This window comes from Ursus americanus, chromosome 2 (genome assembly GCF_024610735.1).
Source record: "Ursus americanus isolate L20-20 chromosome 2, mUrsAme1.1.p, whole genome shotgun sequence".
Lineage (NCBI taxonomy): Eukaryota > Metazoa > Chordata > Mammalia > Carnivora > Ursidae > Ursus > Ursus americanus.
The window spans coordinates 9,190,112-9,209,594 of NC_142128.1; the positions used below are offsets into that span (position 1 = coordinate 9,190,112).

The 19,483-nt window shown below is 51.9% G+C and overlaps 1 protein-coding gene and 1 long non-coding RNA gene across 4 annotated transcripts; both read right to left on the minus strand.

Annotated features, from left to right (window-relative positions):
• Nucleotides 1-374: 374 nt before the first annotated feature.
• On the minus strand, nt 375-18,301 carry RHBDD2 (rhomboid domain containing 2). Of its 3 annotated transcripts, none has more exons than XM_045786222.2 (4): nt 18,051-18,301; nt 15,559-15,966; nt 9,317-9,467; nt 375-552 (listed from the first exon to the last, which is right to left on the minus strand). In XM_045786222.2, the coding sequence occupies exons 1-4, from the start codon at nt 18,235-18,237 to the stop codon at nt 390-392; spliced, it is 909 nt and encodes a 302-aa protein (XP_045642178.1). In that variant the 5' UTR covers nt 18,238-18,301; the 3' UTR covers nt 375-389. The 3 variants fall into 3 exon arrangements, with proteins under 3 accessions (XP_045642178.1, XP_045642177.2, XP_045642182.2); XM_045786221.2 differs by lacking the exon at nt 375-552 and adding an exon at nt 5,905-6,896; XM_045786226.2 differs by lacking the exons at nt 375-552; nt 18,051-18,301 and adding exons at nt 5,905-6,896; nt 16,038-16,269.
• Nucleotides 16,184-17,017, minus strand: LOC148110475 (uncharacterized). Its single transcript, XR_015726918.1, has 3 exons — nt 17,004-17,017; nt 16,309-16,432; nt 16,184-16,195 (listed from the first exon to the last, which is right to left on the minus strand). It is a non-coding gene; the product is annotated as an uncharacterized LOC148110475 (long non-coding RNA).
• Nucleotides 18,302-19,483: the final 1,182 nt, after the last annotated feature.

Consider the following 19,483-nt stretch of genomic DNA (forward strand, 5'->3'; position numbering starts at 1 on the left):
GTTCGTCTGTTTGCTAATTGTCTTTTTTTTTTTAAGATTTTATTTATTTATTTGAGAGAGAGATTGGAATGGGGGGAAGATGGAGGGTAAGGGAGAAGCAGAGTCCCCACTGAGAAGGGAGCCCGCTGCAGGACTTGATTCCAGGACCCTGAGATCACCACCTGAGCAGAAACACACACACACACACACACACACACACACACACACTCATCATTAAGCTCCTTGAAGGCAGGCGGGCATTGGCCGCCTTGCTCACTGCTGCATCCCCACACCTAGAATGGTGCCTGGCACACAGTAGGTGATCAGTAGATGTTCAGCGAATGGGTGAGCGCAGGCTTTGCCAGATGGTCCCCGTCCTCCAGGAGTTCATGGGGGTAGTGGACAGACACCTACCTGGAGAAGGCCACCAGGAATGGTCCAGTCTGTCCCAGCTGATAAAGCCTTTCTAGCCCCTGCAGGGGCTGCGTTTGTTGAACACACAGCACTAGGTGCCTCTGTCCTGGCTTCTCAGGCTGACGGTCTTCCCCATAGGTCGGGGCTCCCATTTCTCCTCTGCAGGTAGGGGAATGGAAGGTCAGCAAGGAGCAGTACCTGGCCCACAAGCTGATCTCTAGAAAGAAGCATTTCTTACCCTCTCCCTCTCTTTTGCATCTATAACCTCAGGAGGTGGGGTAGGTGCAACGCTCTCTCTTTCCAGACGAGGACCTGAGGCTCAGAGAAGCTCAGTGACTTGCCCTTATAGCCAGGGAGAGGAGCTGGAGCCTCAGGGACCCCCCTCTGCCTTCTGATCAGAGCGCCTCCCTTGGGCCTCAATGGCACCAATCCCCAGGGTGGGCAGCTGAAGGCCCTTGTCTGTATTCACCAGGGTCCGGGTCCTAGGACCATCTCTGCCTGCACACCCCTGGGGACCACATAATCAAACTGCCCTAAAAGGCAAAACCTCTCTCCCCGCCCATGCCTGCAGACCACCTCCCTCTTCCAGCCCTCCTATTCCCTGCAGGACGCCAGTCACCCAAGTTCAAAATGTCACTTCTCTTCCACTTCCCCTTCTCCTTTCCCTCCCATCAAACGAGAGGATGCCGAGGAGTCAAGTGGGGAGGTGGTGAGGAGTGGGGTGGGGTCCTCAGGCAGGGCCTTGAGTGTCAGCTGGTGGGGGGCTCCCAGAGGTTCTGAGCAGGATGGTTATATGCCAAATGCAGGCATTTGGGGAGACGGGCCTGCCTGTCTTAATCTCCCAACCTATTGTAACAAATCACCCCTGGCTGGCTTCACACAACAGAAATTTTTTCTCTCACCGTTAATTCCCAGATCGAGACATTGACAGGGCCACGCTTTCTCGGAAGGTTCTAGGAAGGAATCTGTCTCTTGCTTCTTCCTAGCTTCTGGAGGCTTCCAGAAATCCTTGGTATTCCTTGGCTTGTAGACTCATCCTCCAATCTCTGCCCCTGTCTTCACGTGGCTGCCCCTTCCCCGCGTCTCTGTGTTCCCGTGTGTATCCATGTGGCCTTCTTACAAGGATGCCAGAGGTTGGATTTAGGACCCACCCTACTCCAGTGTGACTTCGTCTTAACTGGATGACATCTGCAAGGACCTTATTTCCAAAGAAAATCACGTTCACAGGAACCGGGGTTAGGACTTTGTGGGGAACACTGTTCCATCCACAACACTGACTAGGGGTGCTGGGGATTGGGCATGATTGAAGCTGGGCCAGGAAGCTGCATTGCCAGGCGGGGGCGGAAGTGTGGACCCTGGGGAGGGGTCCCTTGCTCTGGTGTTGGGGGCCTGCTGAGGCCGCATGCAGACGCTACATGGGGTCACCCTGTGCTCCCCATCACCCTGGTCTGCTTCTTTCTGAGTGAGGCCTGGGTTCTCTGCTGGCCCTGTCACAGATTCACTGTGTGTCCTTAGCCAAAGAAGTTCCCCTCTCTGGGCCTCACGTTTCTGAGTGCAGTGTGAGCGCCGGACTCATGGTCTTTTCCAGCATCCCCTCGGTGATGAAACTTGAGGAGCCTAATTCACAGGAATGGGCCTCTGATGGTAGAATTCCAGGCAGTGTTGATAGGCACACGGCAGGGGAGGACTGGGCCCAGAGGGCTTTCCTATTGCCCTGCTCATCACAAGCCACAGATGGCCAGGCCTGTTTCTACTCATTTTCAGGTGCTTCCTGCCAGCCGTCTGGTCAATTCACACAGTGCCAGCAGCAGGGGGCGTGAGGGGAAAGGCGGGAGGGTGGTGGGAGAGATGGGGAGGTAGGCTAGGGTCAGATTGGGCAAGGTGCAGGGGGAAGGGAGGGGTTAGCTGGTCCCCACCTGGGAAGCAACACGTATATACAGAGTGTACTTGTGCACCAATCAGCTTGTGTGTGATTCTGTGCACGTACGGGTATGAATACATATAGGTGTGTGCCTTAACCACATACGTGTGCATTTTGCAAACCTACCTGTTTGAAGTGGAGTTGATGTGGGTGAGAGCCCAGGTATGTGAGTTCAAAATGTCGTGTCTGTCTTTATACGTGCCTGTGCTGTGTGTGTGTGTCTGCGCACGCGTGCACGTGCGCACGTGTGCGTGGGCCCTTTGTGGTTCCAACCGCCCCACGCTGGGAAAGCCTGCACCGTCCCAGCGCCACCTCTAGGGCAGCCCACCTGGCCGGGGGCTCCTGGCGGGACTGTAGCTAGGCCCTCAGGAGGAGTCCCATTAAGGAGGCAGCCTTAGGACTTAGCCATGGCTCAAGGGCAGGGTTGGGCAGGCAAGCCTTTGGAGATCTTTGCTGGGGAGGGGTTCTAGGCTCACAATGGGACCCCGGAGCAAGGTCTCAGACGGCCTGTGCCCTGGAGATGGCAGGGCAGTCCCAGAGGAGCCAAGCTCAGGGTCCAGGGTGGGGCACTGCCCTTGCAGGGGGCATTTGTCCTGGCGTGGACTCGTGTATCAGACTCAGGAAGCATCCTGGGATGGAGGCCAGGGGAGGTGCCCCTCTGGATCTCAGGAGCCCAAGGTCCAGCACCCAACTCGGAGGCCGGCTCCCCCTTCTCCCTCACCCCCACATTCCATGCTTGGGGGAACCTCGAGGTAGCCTACAGGATTGGCCCGCTTCCAAGCCCACTGGGAGTGAGCAGGCACCCTCAGATGGGGCAGGAGCACCAGGCTTCGGGTGGGAAAGCTGAGTAACCCCAGAAGGTAGCTTTGCGTGCTGGGCTCTTTTGGCCTGTCCAGCCCCATTGCCAGGGCCTCAGGCTGGCTCTCACTACATCCAGCTCGGGATACCGCAACCGTCTCTTTCCCACTGCCCTCCCAGCATCCATACTCACATGCTTCCCCTCCCCTGGCTACTGGAGCCTCACCTTCTGGTCTTTGCTGAGGCTGCGGCCCTCCGTCCACCTGACCCCTGCCCTTGCCCAGTTACCCCTCCTCTTCTCAGGAGGGTCTTCTCTGACTCCCCTAGATGGGCTCCCATCTCTCACTCCATCTCTATAAAGCATGTCTCCCTTAACCAACTGTGAGTGCTTCAAAACCAGGGCTGGTCCTTTAACACCTTCGGGTCCCCAGAGCCTAGCACGGGCTTGGAGCAGGTGTGAGGGGAGGAAGCCTCCCAGGCACACACAGCCTCTCACACACAGCTCCTGTGTTGGCTTATCTGCAGATCTGACTCCCTCAGGGCACACAAGCCAGCCTTTCCCTCCTGGACCCCCAGCCTCCGGAGCACAGCCGGCCCCAGGGGACGTTGGTAGAGGCCGCCCCCTGCTGACCAAGCGAGGAAACTAGACGTCTGGAAGCTTCTCTGGCAGCCCTGAGTCCTGCCCTGCCCAGGGATGGGAGAGAGGTCTCTAGTGAGCAGGGAATGATGGCTTTCCCTTACACTGAATGTACTGTACTCTTCCTTCTTTTTTTTTTTTAAACATTTTATTTATTCGACAGAGATAGAGACAGCCAGCGAGAGAGGGAACACAAGCAGGGGGAGTGGGAGAGGAAGAAGCAAGCTCATAGCAGAAGAGCCTGATGTGGGGCTCGATCCCAGATCGCCGGGATCACGCCCTGAGCCGAAGGCAGACGCTTAACCGCTGTGTCACCCAGGCGCCCCTGTACTCTTCCTTCTAACAACAGTCACGGTTAGTGCCTCCCTCCTTCCCTCTCTCCATGGAAAGGTGTGTGCTTGGCATCCAACGGGTTTCCAGCTCTCGAGACTGGTCTGGGGGCCTCCAATGAGCGCCCAAAGAGCGTTGAATCTCCAGTCCATGTTTGGCCATCCCTCCCACCCCCCAGCTCCCCAAGGGCAGGGATCGCCTGCTCATTTATCCATTCCACAACTACTTAACGAGCGCCAGCCCCATGCACCATGTGGAGCTTGCCTTCCCCTGAGTCTCTAGTCTCAGCCTGAGCCTCGGCACACACTCTGTTCGTGGACAGCGGGCCCTCTAGTGCTGGATCCGAGAGGTAAATGGGGAAGGGCTGGGGGTCCCCTCCAGGCCCTAGAAAATAGATCATGCCTATGGTTTATTACAGGGGAAATGCCCTCCTCTGCCCTGGCTCCAGGCTGCTGGCCACACACCGCGGCCAGACTGAGGAAAGTTCCAGGGAGCACAGGGACTTGGAAGTGTCAGAGCAGCAACTGCTGCAGGGGCCCGAGCCGGGGGCTGCTGCCCGCTGTTCCGCCAGACCCGGCCTGCCTCCCTGGGGCCGCACAAGCAAAAGCAGGGGTGGGGGAGATGGTTGCACTGAATGACCTCTGAGGCCCCTCCCAGTGGTGTGACTCGGGGACACGTGATGGGGCTCTCCAGCCCGACCATGCCCACGGCCCACAGCCTCCGTAGCGCCAGCCAGCCTGCCAGTCCCCGCAGGAAGGCCAGGCGCAAGGGAAGTGACCCCGTCACGGTGGGCCTCTCACCTGCTTCTGGATACAGGCCTGGGAAGGAGTGGGTCTGGATACGGGCCTGGGACTGGGAAAACGTTGAGGGGACACACAGCAGCCTATGCCAGCCGAGTGACACTATGGGACCGGTGCCTGGTGTGCTTGAAGAACAGAGGCCCCAGGCTGGGCCCTGCCAGACTGGCTCTGGGACTACAGACAACTCTCAGTTGCATTCAGGGCACCCAATTCTTCAGCCGGGGGAATCCTACCTGACAATCTGTCCCCCACCCCCTCACCCAGGGCAGGCCACCCAGGTACGTGCCTGTCACCGCCCAGCCCTCACTGGGCTGGGGCACTGGTGGGTGATCTTATCCACCTCTGATACCCAGGACCTATTAAAAAGCCAGCCCAGTTGGCCATCCAGCTTCTGGAATAGATAAGGTCACACATCATAAGGTCTATGAAAACACCTGCCAGTCAGCATGTTTTCTTGACCACCGTGGGGAGCTCCAGCTGATGGCTGGCTGATCAGAAGCCATGGTTCTCAGGCTGTGCAGGTGCCCGTGGGTGCAGGCACGTTCCTGTCATCATCCTGCCCTGCATCAGAGGGGCTGACCCTGCCAACTCCATTTCCTGGGGTTGCCTGCCAGTGGGCTCTGGCCGATCTGGCCCACGGGAAGCCCTGATGATAGATCGGACGACGGGCAGAGGGGCCAGCCTCTTCTCAGCGCCTCTGGCTTCAGAGGCCAGTGCCAACAGCATGAGGTCGTACCAGGCAGCCCTCCTCGTGTGGTCCCAGCCTGGAGGTGCCCCCTAGGGGCAGCAGCGGCTTCCCATTGTCTCCAATCCCAGGGTTGTCCAAGCTTCCCGTTTCCCCCTTCAGCTATCCCAGCACCTTCGCCATTCACCGCCCCCTCCCATCAGATCTCTACCGGGTGGAAGTGTCTTCTGCCTGGTTCAGCCTGATCCACTTGTCTGCGCCACCACACCCCACACGGCTGCCGCTCCAACTCTGCTCTCTCTAGCCCCAGCCAGACCACAGAGACACCACACACCATGAGCAGGTTGGACGCAGTTTCTTTATACAAAGGTACTCAACACTACGGACCCACCAGCATGCTGCTGCGGTTCACAGTGGCCCGCCTCACCACTCCAGGGCAGAAGGCTGGGTGGGGGGGGGGGCGTGTCACCATAGGGGAGCAACACTACATGGGCCCCAGGTCTGCCGAGCACACAGGCTGGGAGCTCCTGAAGGGCAGACACAGACGCACGGACACTAGAAACCAAGAGCACCACACACGAAGACAGGAAGGAAATGCAGAGCTAGAACGAACCCCGGCAGCCCCCGACCACCCCGTGCGCTCTTCTCCGGGGCGTTCTCTGGGACGCAGGAAGGCAGGTGGGAGGAGCCTGGGCCCGGAGCCAAGCAGGGCAGCTGTGCCGCTACAGAACCACGGACTTAATCACAGCGCATCCGGCCCTCTGCGTCTGTAAACTGGGGACAGTAAACTGCACTTCACAAAGTTGTCATGAGGATCGATGGGACTGAAGTAGGGCTATATATCAAAATACTCGACAGAGCCTGGCACATAGAGGTGTTCGATAAATAATTCTTTGTCAAGAAGATCTTAGCTCTGCTCAGAGAGGACCTTCTCCAGAAAGCCAAGGTGTGAGATGACTTCCCTAGAAATTCTGTCAGGGTATCAGGACCCTTGAGCACTCCTTGGAGCCTGCAGCTACTGGGGTGGCCAGGGTCCCAGAATACACCGTGCCAGGGCAGTTGAGGGGGGCAGGGGGCTGGACCCCCAAGGAGGCACCTGCAGAAGCTGGGTAGATGCCGGAGGAGTTGGGGGTTGTACCAAAATGGTTCTGTACGTAACATAGGCCGGAAGCAGGCTGGTACGGAGGCAGGCTGGGCATGTGGCCAGGAGCGCAAGCCGGCCAGGCGGCTAGTTTCTGGCCACTGGCGTGCTGCATTTGGGCGACAGGGTGGTTCGGGGACAGGTGAGGGTGGCCACTCTGCGTAGGGTAGGAGCCAGGCACGGGGTTCAGCCTGGAACGGAAAAAGAGAGAAGATGGTCATCAGCTCGTAATGCCCAGGCCCCCAGCTGTCGTTGGACATGAGAAAGGCTCGGGGTCACTGGACTGCTTTGTGAGACAACCGGCTCTGCACATTTTCTGTAACCAGCTCCAAGCACAAAGTGAGGAGATGGGTTAAGCTCAACTGGTCGGAAAACATGCCCGAGAGAGGAGGGCCCACTCACGGTCCCGCGGCAAGCCTGTAGGATGAAGGGACACGGGGCTTGTGACTAAGGCTACCTGAGGTATAACTGCTCGCTGCAGTTTGCCCCCCAGGTGGAGCTGGGGCCGGACTGCAGCCGTCACCCCATCTCTGGCCGGTTCAGTGATGCCACCCAAAGAGAATGGACCAACTTCTGTGGGAGGGAGGGCAGGCGCGCTCGAATGGGGTAACACAGGGCTTGGGCTCAGGCTTTGTCTGCTGTGAGGTTTTCTACCTGTGGCTTCGGGAGTGAAGCCTCCCAGCTCAAAGTCCTGACCCGCGGGCACCGACGAGCCAGATGTGCGGAGCTGCGCGTCTGGAGATGAAAGACCGCCCCCCCCCGCCCACCAGACACGTGTGGCTGGGACCACAAATGGAGACACAAGCCAAGGGTTTTATCCTCTGAACTTCTGCGCAGAGTTTCAAATATGGACAAAGACTGCCAATACCACTGACGTTTGTGTCGGGTAACTTTCAGTTCAAACCTGACCTGACAAATCAGCTGCTTAAGAGGGCGCCTGGGTGGCTCAGTCAGGTGAGCATCTGACTCTCGGTTTCGACTCAGGTCATGATCTCAGGGTCGTGAGATGGAGCCCTGCGTCAGGCTTCACACTCAGCGGGGAGTGTGCGTGGGATTCTCTCTCCCTCTGCCTCTCTCCCCACCCCTCTCTAAAATACATAAATAAATCTTAAAAAAACCACAACAACATCAAATCAGCTGCTTAAGTACAGGAACAAAGCACTTCACATTAACATCTCACTTCTGGGATTCTGGAAAATGCAGAGAATCTGGACTCCCAGAAGCTAGCCAAGAGCCTCCAGGAGGCAAGAGTGTCCAGACCGCTTGCAGTGTAACTGCCAAAACAAACACGCATGTTGTAACCCGTGTCCCCGTGTTGGGCCAGCTGAGACACCATGTTCTGTTCTGGGGCCAGGATAATGAGGGACCGTATACCATGCCATGTGAGGGACACGGGAGGACCTGAGGGTGAGATGAAATCAGACCTGCCACCAAAGTGTCCCAGGTACAGCGAGGCAGCTGCCATTCCAAGGGGAAGAACTTTCTCAGCACGGGCTGCCTTGGAGATGAGCCCCCAGCCAGGAGGAGGGGGTGGAAGCTGAGGTCAGGTCTGAGAGGGGGCTCTATCACAGGGTGCGAGTTTGTACCTCAGGACCCCTGAAATCCCCTCTCGAGTCTATGAGAACAACAATTAAAAGCCTAAAAGCCTCAATACACCTAACTAAATTTCAATAGTCTCCCACATATTTAGACCCCAGGGATCACTTGCCTGAAATTGGGTGAGTGCATTTCTGGTTTTCCCAGTACCCTCCAACACCCCTGCCTCCGATGACCCCCCACCTTTAAAGACAGCTTCCAGTTCACCGAAACCCTCATCCAGGCAGCATGGAGCGCAGACTATTCCACAGCTGGCTGAAGGTAGAAAAGGGCCGCCCGCATGGCAACTGAACTTCACACGAGTCCTTTCTTTTGGGGGGACTACTGAAAATCTCCTACGTGGCGAAGTCTCAGAATGGATGCACCCAGGGAAGGACACAAGAGGCCGGCAGTGGGAAACAGTGGAAAGGGGGTGAATAGGACCTGGAAGAAGAGACCCTAGTTCTAGACGGGGCTCTCCTGCCTCTGTGCTACCCAAAGAGACTCCTGGCCTTAGGACAGAATGAGGCTACATGAGCTTGGGTGGCTGGCCTACCATCTTCCATGGAGTTAGCGAGTCCAGCACCTTCTCTTGCTGGGTGGACAAGAAAACACTACCTCTCAGGTCCTGCACTGTCTCACGTCCAAGCCACCTAGTCAGCCATGCGGACTGTCTGCTTCTCACCAGGGCTCCACGCCAGAGCCCAGGGGGGCCTGCACAGGGTGCCTGGCAGCACTGAGGGCTGGTAACAACACTGGATGGGGCCACTCCCTCCCGCGGTCCATCCCAAGTCACTCAAGGGGTATACGCGAGCACTTCAAATACCTTCCCTCCCCCCTTTCGGCTCAGTCCCTACTTCAGCCGCAGCTGGGCAGGATCTAGGACGCTCGGAAGACCTCTGTGCGGAGACATTCTGGGCCTGGGGCCGTCCACACGCTATTCCTTTTTCCCATGATACTGAACCAGGTGACTGGTTCTCTCTCTACAGGCCCTGGAACTGCTTCAAGAACAAGTGTTGAGAGTTCTGTAACTTACTTCCGGCTGTGGGCTGCCCTTCTTTCGGCTGAAGAGCCTGAGATGTACTTGAACACCGAAATCCTCCTCATCAGGCTGAAGGGGAACTTCTGGTCGAGCTTCAGCGCCACTCGCTCTGACAGGTCGATGGAATAGCAGTAGGTGAGGCCATCTGAAGTTGGCGTATTAAGTAAAACTGGAGGCAGCTCAAGGGAGGAGGGCCGCACACTTCCCCGCAGAACACACGTTCCCACGTTTATTCCACAGGGAGACTGGCACGTGCTCGGCCGTAAGCTGAAGCTCAGGGGAAACCGAGGGCTGAGTTTCTACCCCCTGCACCTCAGAGGAAACACGGCCCAGCAGTCGAGGAGGGCAGACGACACCTCGCCTGCCCCGTGCCGACCCGTCCCATGCCAACTGCTGCAATCAGTCCCACCAGCACACGCTTGTCTCTGCAGCGGGACGAGACAGGAGGTTGTCTTGATACCCTCTGCGGGGACTGACACCTACTTGTCTGTTTGTCCCCAAGTACTGTGGGCCTCTTCGGCAGCACTTGCCCACATGGTCACCACCCCAAGTGATCTGAGGGGACTCTGGTCAACTGAGCTCTGTCAACCCACCGCTGCCTACGCAGCCATAAAGATTCACCTATCGTTCATCCATCCGCCCATCCGTCCATCCATCCATTCCTTCGACAAATGCTTACTGAACACCTGTGATACACCAGGAACCAAGGAACGAGTGCCAGACAAGGAGTAAGTAACTGGGGCAAAGGAAGTGGTGATAAGCAAAAGCTTATCTCTGGAAGACCAGGCTGAGGACCCTCACCTCGTGCAGGGAGACCGAGAAGGCTTTCCCTAGGAAGTGAGGTACATGCTGAACCCTAAACTGTGAGCAGCAGCAGCTGGAAGAGGGTGGTGGTGGAGAGAAGATTGTAAGGAAGCCCCAGGAGTGGAAGCCCCAGGAGCTGCTCCTTGAGGCAGGGTTCACTGGAATGCTACTGGCAATCAGAGCAAGACAAGTCTTGCTGGGCTGGACTGTTCCACTCATTACCGGACATTTGGCATCCCCAGGACCGGCCACCAAGTGCCGTAGCGCCTGGTCACTGTGATAACCAAAAATGCCCCTGTGTGCTTCTGTGTTCTTTCAGCGAGGGCCTATTATTCCCAAAGACTGATGTCCAATGATAACCAGTGCTGTGAGGGTCAAAAGTTGTCCTGGCTGATGACTTCAGAACGCTCTTAACAATCCGTTCTGCTTCTGACTCTGATGAAGTCATGGTACCAGACTAGTCCTCCCACCACAGATAACTGTAAGCTGGGATACAATATTTCACACCACTGTCTTCAGACTTTGGACAGCAAACCCCGTGCGCCAGGCTACGATACCGAAGACAAGGGAAACAAATGCAGTGAGCCTCAAGACTGAGCTGGCTTTCGGCCTGGAGGCACTTTCCAAACTACAGCATCGAAAGGGGAATCCAAGCAGAGTACGGCGTGTTTTGCTGAGCTGGAGGAGACAGAGAGAGTTCAGAGAAGAAAAAGTGCCTGGGATTTCCAGGTCAGAGTAACGGAGAGGAGGGAGCTGAGCAGGGAAGGAGCTCCAGAAACATACTTGAGTCTTTAGCTGAATACCAGCGTGCACACACATGGGGAGAGACTCCTCATGCCAGGCAAAGAGCAGCTGCCGAGCTCTTGAGGGAACGACTATCCTGGCGCTCACGCAGGGCAGGGACATGCTCGAGTTCTAACCAGACAGGGTGAAGAGACCTCAGTGAACACCCAAGCCATTCAGAGGAGACCTCCCAAAAGGTAATGCCTTGACAAGTAAATTAACTGCCGTCACACACACAAAATCAATACTTGTTAAAAAACAAAGAAACAAACAAAAAACCCAGCCCAACTCAGCCCTAGATAACACAGCATTTGCAGTGTCTAATGTAAACTAAAAAATTACGAGACATGTGAAGAAGAAAACGGGTCAATATTCAGCAGGAAAATCAGTCAAAAACAGATCCAGAAACGACAGAGAAGATGGTATTAACAGATAAGTATCTTAAAACAGCTACTACAGATATGTAAGTATGTGAAAGGTTTAGAGGAAAACACAAACACAATGAAGGAACAGATAAAGAATCCCAATATAGAAGTGAAAACTATAAAAAAAATAGAACCTCTTGAGCTGAAATATACAACATGAGAAATAAAAAACGAAGGGGATGGGTTTAAGAGCCAAGTATGCACTGAAGAAAAAGAGAGCACTGAACTTGAAGGCAATGCAACAGAAACTATCCAAACTGAAATGGAGAGTGGAAAAAGCTAAAGCATTACAGAATAAACCAAGCCTCAGGGACCCAGTGAACAATACTAAGTGGTCTAACACATGTGTAATTGGTACCCTAGAAGGAGAGGAGAAAATAGGATAGAAAAAAAAAAAACCTTGGGGGGCGCCTGGGTGGCACAGCGGTTAAGCGTCTGCCTTCGGCTCAGGGCGTGATCCCGGCGTTATGGGATCGAGCCCCACATCAGGCTCCTCTGCTATGAGCCTGCTTCTTCCTCTCCCACTCCCCCTGCTTGTGTTTCCTCTCTCGCTGGCTGTCTCTATGTCTGTCGAATAAATAAATAAAATCTTTAAAAAAAAAAAAAAACAAAACCTTGGGAGACATGGCGATGCTATTTTTTTTTAGACTTGATGAAAACTCTAAACTCACAGATCTAAGATCCAATGATCAAGTCCAAGCAAGATCAACTCAAAGAAAATCACCACAAAGGCACATGATAATTAAATAGCTGAAACCCAACTATAAAAAATTGTGAAAGGAGCCAGAGGAAAACAATGAATTATATAAGGAAAACAGTAAGAATGATTACTGATGTCTCAGGAGAAAACAATACAAACCAGAAGTAATGCAATGACATCTTTAAAAGTGAAAGATCAGAGAAGGCCAGAATTCTGTATTTAGTAAAATAAAGGCATTTTCAAGAACCAAAGTCAAGAAAATTTGTCACCAGAGTACCCACTGTACAAGAAATGTTAAGGGACGTTCTTCAGACAAGAGGAAAATGATACCCAATGGAAACTTGGATCCACACAAAAGAATGAAGAGAATCAGAGGGGTGCCTGGGTGGCTCAGTCAGTTAAGCGCCTACCTTTGGCTCAGGTCATGATCTCAAGGTCCTGGGATAGAGCCCTGCATCAGGCTCCCTGCTCAACAGGGATTGTGCTTCTGCCTCTGCCCCTCCCCCCACTTGTCCTCTCTCTTTCTTGCTCTGTCTCAAATAAATAAAATCTTAAAAAAAAAAAAATGAAGAGGATTAGAAATAGTAAATATGTGGGTAAATGTTGCTTTTTTTAAATTAAGAAATATATAATTGACTGTTTAAACAAAAGTAATAGTAATGAACTGTGCAGTTTATAACACCTGTGACAACAACAGAAATAAAATGTAGGACAACAATAACATAAAGGATGGAAAGAAGAAAAAGAAAAATACAATTCTGTAAGATTCTTAAATTATATACTAAGTGGTATATTATTCTATTATCCGAAAGTAGTCTGTGATAAACTAAAAATATACATTGTAAACTCTAGAGCAACCACTAAAAAAAAAAAAGACAAAGAGGTATAGTTAATAGCAAACAGAGCAAACCCAAAAGAACCTATCTTTAAAAAAATGAAATACTGAAGGGACACCTGGGTGGCTCAGTCCATTCAGTGTCCGACTCTTGGCTTTGGCTCAGGTCTGATCTCAGGGTGGTGAGATCACGCCCCGTGTCGGGCTCCATCCTCAGTGCAGTCTGCTTGAGTTTCTCTCTCCCTCTCCCTCTGTGCCCACCCCACCTCAAATAAATAAACAAATCTTAAAAAAATACTAAAAATATACTCAACTGAAGTCAGGAAAAGAGGAAAAAAAGGAACAAAGAACATTTGGGACAGAGAGAAAACAAAGAGCAAGCAGACAGACTTAACCTCAATCATATCAATAATTACATTAAATATACATGAACTAAACATGTCATTTAAAAGGCAGAGATGGTCAGACTGGAGAACCAAATACATGCTCTCTATAAGAAACATGTTTTATTTCCCCCTCTCTTTTTTAAGATTTTATTTATTTGTCAGAGACAGAGAGAGAGAGACAGCGAGCACAAGCAGGGGGAGCAGCAGGCAGAGGGAGAAGCAGGCTCCCTGCCAAGCCAGGAGCCCGATGTGGGACTCAATCCCAGGATCCTGGGATCACGACCTGAGCCAAAGGCAGACACTTAACCAACTGAGCCACCCAAGTGTCCCAAGAAACGTGTTTTAAATATAAGGACACAAACATGTTAAAGATATAAAGATGGAAAAATAGGTACTATGTAAATCCTAATTTTAAGAAAGCTGAAATAACTACATAGTAATATCAGACAACAAAAACTTTAGAGCAAGGAATATTACCAGAGATTAAAATGGTTCATTTTACAATGATAAAAGGTGAGTTCATTAAGATGACCTAACAATCCTAAATCTGTGTGAATCCAATAATAGAGCTTCAAAAGGGGCGCCTGGGTGGCTCAGTTGTTCAGTGTCTGCCTTCGGCTCAGGGCGTGATCCCAGCATTCTGGGATCGAGCCCCACATCAGGCTCCATGCTCCGCTATGAGCCTGCTTCTTCCTCTCCCACTCCCCCTGCTTGTGTTCCCTCTTTCACTGGCTGGCTGTCAAATAAATAAATAAAATCTTAAAAAAAAAAAAAAAAAAGAATTGAAAGGAAAAAATAGACAAATCCACAATTTTACTTGCAGATTTCAAATGTTCCTTTTCAGTAATTGACAGAACAATTTTAACTGTATAGGAGGCTAGAACAACATCAACACCTTGACCTGACATACATTGAATACTATACTCACCAACTGCAGAATGCCCATTCTTTTTAAGTACACAAAGAACATTCACCAAGATCTATCAAATGCTGGGCCAGAAAACAAATTAAAAGGACTACAATCTTAAAAAGAAAGTTCTCTGACCACATGGAAGGAAATTAGAAATCATCAACAAAGGGAAAACTGAAAAATCACCAAAAATTTAGAAATTAAGAAACTCATCTGTAAATAACCCTTGGATCAAAGAAGAAATCCCAAGAAAAATTAGAAAATACTTTTGACTAAAGTAAAAATGAAAATATAACATCAAAACGCGTGGGATGCAGCCAAAGTGTGCACATAGGGGAGTTCACAGCTTTAGATTTCGTATTAGAAAAAAAAGGTTCAACATAAATAAAATTAAAGAATAAGATAAATGAACTATGTGATCAATGTGTATTCTCATACTCTCTACCCTAATAGCTTACAGAATCAGACTGAAAGAGATTTTAGGAATGTACCTTATTCAACCTTCAACACTACCAATTCTGATACTTAAAAGAGGTAACCTACATTGGGGCGCCTGGCTGGCTCAGTCAGTAGAGTGTGCAACTCTTGATCTTGGGGCTGAGTTCAAGCCTCACGTTGGATGTAGAGATTACTTAAAAACTTTTTTTTTAATATAATAAAAAAATGGGCACCTGGGTGGCTCAGGCAGTTAAGTGTCCAACTCTTGATTTCGGCTCAGGTCATGATCTCAGGGTCATGGGATTGAGCCCCCCCGTTGGGCTCCTCGCTCAGCACAGAGTCTGCTTATCCCTCTCCCTCTGCTCCTCCCCCTGCTCTCCCTCTCTCTAAAATAAATAAATAAAATCATTAAAAAAAAAAAAAAAAGTAACCCACACTGTATTTTAGAACTCCCCCCGCCCCACCACCCGTCACTGCCAGAATATTTATACAAGAGATATAAGGCTTATCCTAAGTTTCTAATCACCCATAAGAGCCTATCTTTAAAAAAATTTTTTTCTGACAAAAAGACTAAACCAAACCAAACCAACCTGTTTCCTCTTCCTTTCATGGAACATCTTCAGCTCATGGGTATTTCAGATTCTTCCAATGAAACCTCTTACCGTAATTAGCCAAATGTAGGTTTATGCCTCAGTTTACAAGAGAAAAAAACCCAAATCAAGAGTATTTCAAACTGGCAGTGCTAAGCTGGCGTGAGGAGATAGTAGCTATGTTGACACTTCCAGATGGGGAAATTCTGGCCTAGAGCAGGGAAGTGACCCACCCAAGACCACATGGTTTTCAAAGCAGAAGCTAAAATCTGGATTACCTGCATCTGAGCCCACAGCTCTATCTACGGCCCCCCAGACACTCCAACTTGGTTCACTCTTTGGCAATTCCCTTCCAGGAAGGATACATGTTAGCCCAATTCCAAGTCCACAGACATTACTGAGGAAGGACGTCTGGGGAATGAGCCAGGAGGCACACAGCAGGAGCCATGGCACCAGCATCGAGGGCACAACCATGCCAAAGACCAGGGCCCTCCTCATCCGAGAGCGGACAGAGTTGACCCCTAGCATGGCAAAAGCCACTGGGGTGAAACCTCTGGCATCCTCCACCTCCCCCAGCTTCGACAGCGACGACACAGCTTCAAACGACAGGAAGATGATGGCGGAGAAGATGGCAAAGATCACGGTGAAGAAGCAGTGGCGGACGGTGCCCACGGTTCTCTCGAAATTGCCAGCAAAGCGCCAGATGATGATAGCACCGCAGAGCAGGGAGACCGGATTCTCATAGACAAAGATGTACGTCACCAGCCTGTAAACTGCAGAGGGAGCAGGGTTAGAGGCTTGGTATTGGGGGGCTCTACGGAGGGCGAGCCAGGTTACAACCCACCTCGGAAAGGGGGAGTAGCTGGCTGTCGATGCCAGCGCAAATCACCCAGGAGCCACGACAGGCGGGGGGAGGCAACAGTGAGGGACCCAAGACTCAAAGTAGAGCTGTGAACATCCAATCCTTGCTCTTTCCCGGACCTGGAGCAAGTCTGTGACTAGCTTCCACGTGGGAAAAAAAAAAATAACACTTTTTAGCATGGGATGGTCTTTGAATTTGTAATGTGCTTTAGCACCTTTTTTTTTTTTTTTTTTTTAAGGTTTGAAATACTGACCTATCTCACCGGGCAGTGTGAGCGTTAATTAATTGTAACAGCTGCAGGGTGGATTGAGTGGGTGTCATTTAAACCTTTGTGCCAGTCTCCTCGGCTGTAATTCTGACCTCTCCTTCCATAGTGGCTGTTCAGAGGAAGAAAAAAGGGACCATGAATTATTTTGTACCTAAAAAGATTATAAAACTATCACTAATAATATAGAGAACTCAGAAGTCTTCCTTGAAAGCGCTTATCCAATCTTACGGGCAGAGGAATGCTTGATATGCAGTAAGAAGACAGCAAAGAACCTCACTCCTGTTTTTCTAAAAGCAGTTATCTCTTACGTACTTTTATTGTTCCCGTAGGCCAAAACACTAAAATGAAGGAGGGGACTGGTGCAGTGGCAGTAATATTGAGACCTGGAGGCCGAAAGGCTAGCACTGGAATCTCGGCTCAGGCTGAGCTCAGTCCAGTCATGGGCCAGCCAGCCTTGGCTTCTTCGTTGTAAATTAACAGGATCACACCTGAGGCCTTCAAAGGTCTCTTACGTGTCAAATACTCACATGCCCATGAACCCCACACTCAGGGAAGCTGTGAACTAAAGGCGGGAAACGGAAGCTCAGTTGACACTGATATTTTGCATTTGTCTACAAGGATGTGCTTGCTTTTTTTCTAGGTTGGGGGGAATAGTTTGAGCAGGGAGGCAGGCCACGAACCTTATACCTCAGGCCATCTCTGTAAGGCTGCATCATCTCAAGAGTACTCGTTATTTGCTGGAATCACTCCAAGTACAAACTGAAATTCCCAGTATAAATGTAAAGATTCTCGAAGCAACTCTATACGGTTTGGGTATTAGACACCTCCAAGGCTCCGGTTCCAAAACATCACACAGTAAAAAAACCTGTTGCTGTCTCAATTGCGTGACTTGATAGCTCTGCGACTCCCCCACGTTAAAGCTTGTTTCACCTAAATAACGGGGAATAATAAAGCCTACGTCATGGGATCGAGATTAATGCTCGTGAGTGCGCTTTGCGAAACAACAAAAGCTGTACAATTTTCCCATTTTCCTGCCCAGAAAAAAAGAGAGAAGAGACAGAGACTAGGAATGTCTCTCATGAGCAGATGTTTATATTGAATCGATATGCAAAATTTCTCAGCCGTAGATTACACAAACACCTTTCCCAAGGCACAAGATGACGCCTCCCCCCAGGCGCTGGGAATCGGAGTCAGGCTGAGATGCATACGAGGAAGCAGAAGAAATTCTAAACCCCAAAGAGGCCAAGACGCTTCTAGGGGTAGCCACAGATGATGCTCAAGTGTCTTGATGAAGGAGAGAGAAACATTCTTCCCAGGGGTCGGGGGTCGTGGGCGGGGGGCTTAGGCCCTTCAGCAGACGTCGGTGTATATGTGACGGGGAGAGGGAGAGGAAAAATCCTTCTCGGGGAGCGAGCATGGGTGAACGAAGCCGGTTTGCTAGCGAATGGATGCGGGGCCTTGACCAGACGGGTGGCGCCGGGAAAGGGGACGAATTCGGGTAGGGAAGGATTATAGTGATGGCGAAGATGGAACTCTGGAGGGACAAAGACGCGGGATATGGGGCTGGTCCTCTGGGCGGGCAGAGCGATGGTGCGGGCGGAGTGGCTGGAGGGGAGGCCCGAAGGCGCGGGCCCGGGGAGGCCGGAGCCCAGGGAGGCCGGAGCCCAGGACCTGGCGAGGTGGGAGGAAGAGGGCTGGCCCCGCGGCCCGGCCCCGCCCCTGCTCACCTTGCCAGTTGCGCAGGGCCTCGGACCGCAGCGAGAGGCCCGAGGGCGCCAGAGGCTGCTGCAGCAGGAACAGGCGGGGCCCGGACACTAGCAGCGAGAGCAGTGCGGTGAAGAAGGTGGCGGATGGCACCTCGGGACACAGGGACCAGCTCCGACAACCGGGACCCGAGGCCGCCATGGCCGCCATTGCTTCCGCGCCCCGCCTCGGCGCCGGCTGGTCCTCGGCTCCTTCCGCCTCCCTGCGGCTGTCTCCCCTGGCAACAGCGGCGGAGGCGGCCGGAAGCCCCGCCTCCCCGAGGCCCTGCCCCGCGCCGAGCTGCCCAATCTGGTCGCGCCGGCCCATCTTCCTCGCGCGCTGGCAGCGGGAGTCGAAGCAGCGCCCTCTGGCGTGCAACGCTGGAGCCTCGCACGGTTACCGCGCTCGGACCTCTTGGGGGGGCGGGTTTAGATTTCATCACCTCTTCTCCGGATACCGAAAGACTACTGCGTCTTGCGGTTTACAGAGCCCTTTTACACGCACGCACACGCACCTGCCTTAATTTGTGCTTATCCCCATTACACCGATGAGGAAGCTGAGGTCTGGGGAGAACCCTGGGTAATTCAGTTGAATGGCAAAGACAGAATTCGAACTCCGATCCTCCTTTGCTCTCTGTGCTGGACATTCATATCCATTCTCCGGCCCTACTCTGCCCACTGTGTAGTTCTGGCAGAGTCTGTGTTCCCATGGACCTCAGGGAGGGAACCTGAGATTCTTTCTATCCTCTGTGCTCAGAACTAAAATATATGATTTTCCAGATGTAAATGTAAAGCAACGGGACACATTTAAATGAAGACTGGGTATTTTTAAACTCATGCTGCTCGTGGTGCAGCAGTGGGCATAAAAATTAATGAAGGTTTACTCAACAGGAAGCAAAATATGAGTCAGGAGTGTGGCGGAGCTGCTAAAATCGGAAAAGGGGAATTTGGGTTGCTGAAACCAGGTCCAGGCCCTGGAAAGAGGAAGGGGGTGGTGGTCCCAGCTCCTCTGTGCCAGTCCCACAGTTCCAGGAGTTCTGGAACCACTTCTAGATACACACTCTGGAAAAGGATGTAGAAAATTAGAGTTTGGGGATGCCTGGATGGCTCAGTCAGTTAAGCATCTGCCTTCAGCTCAGGTCATGATCCCAGGGTCCTGGGATCAAGGCCTGCCTTGGGCTCCTTGCTCAGCAGGTAGTCTGTTTCTCTCTCTGCCTGCCACTCCCCCTGCTTGTGCTGTCTCTCTCTGACAAATAAATAAATAAAATCTTAAACAAAAAAAAAAGAGAGAAAGAAAGAAAGAGAAAGGAAGAAAGAAAAAGAAAGAAAGAAAGAAAGAAAGAAAGAAAGAAAGAAAGAAAGAAAGAAAAGAAAAAGAGAAAGAAAATTAGAGTTTGTTTAACAAAAGGAGTCTGGAT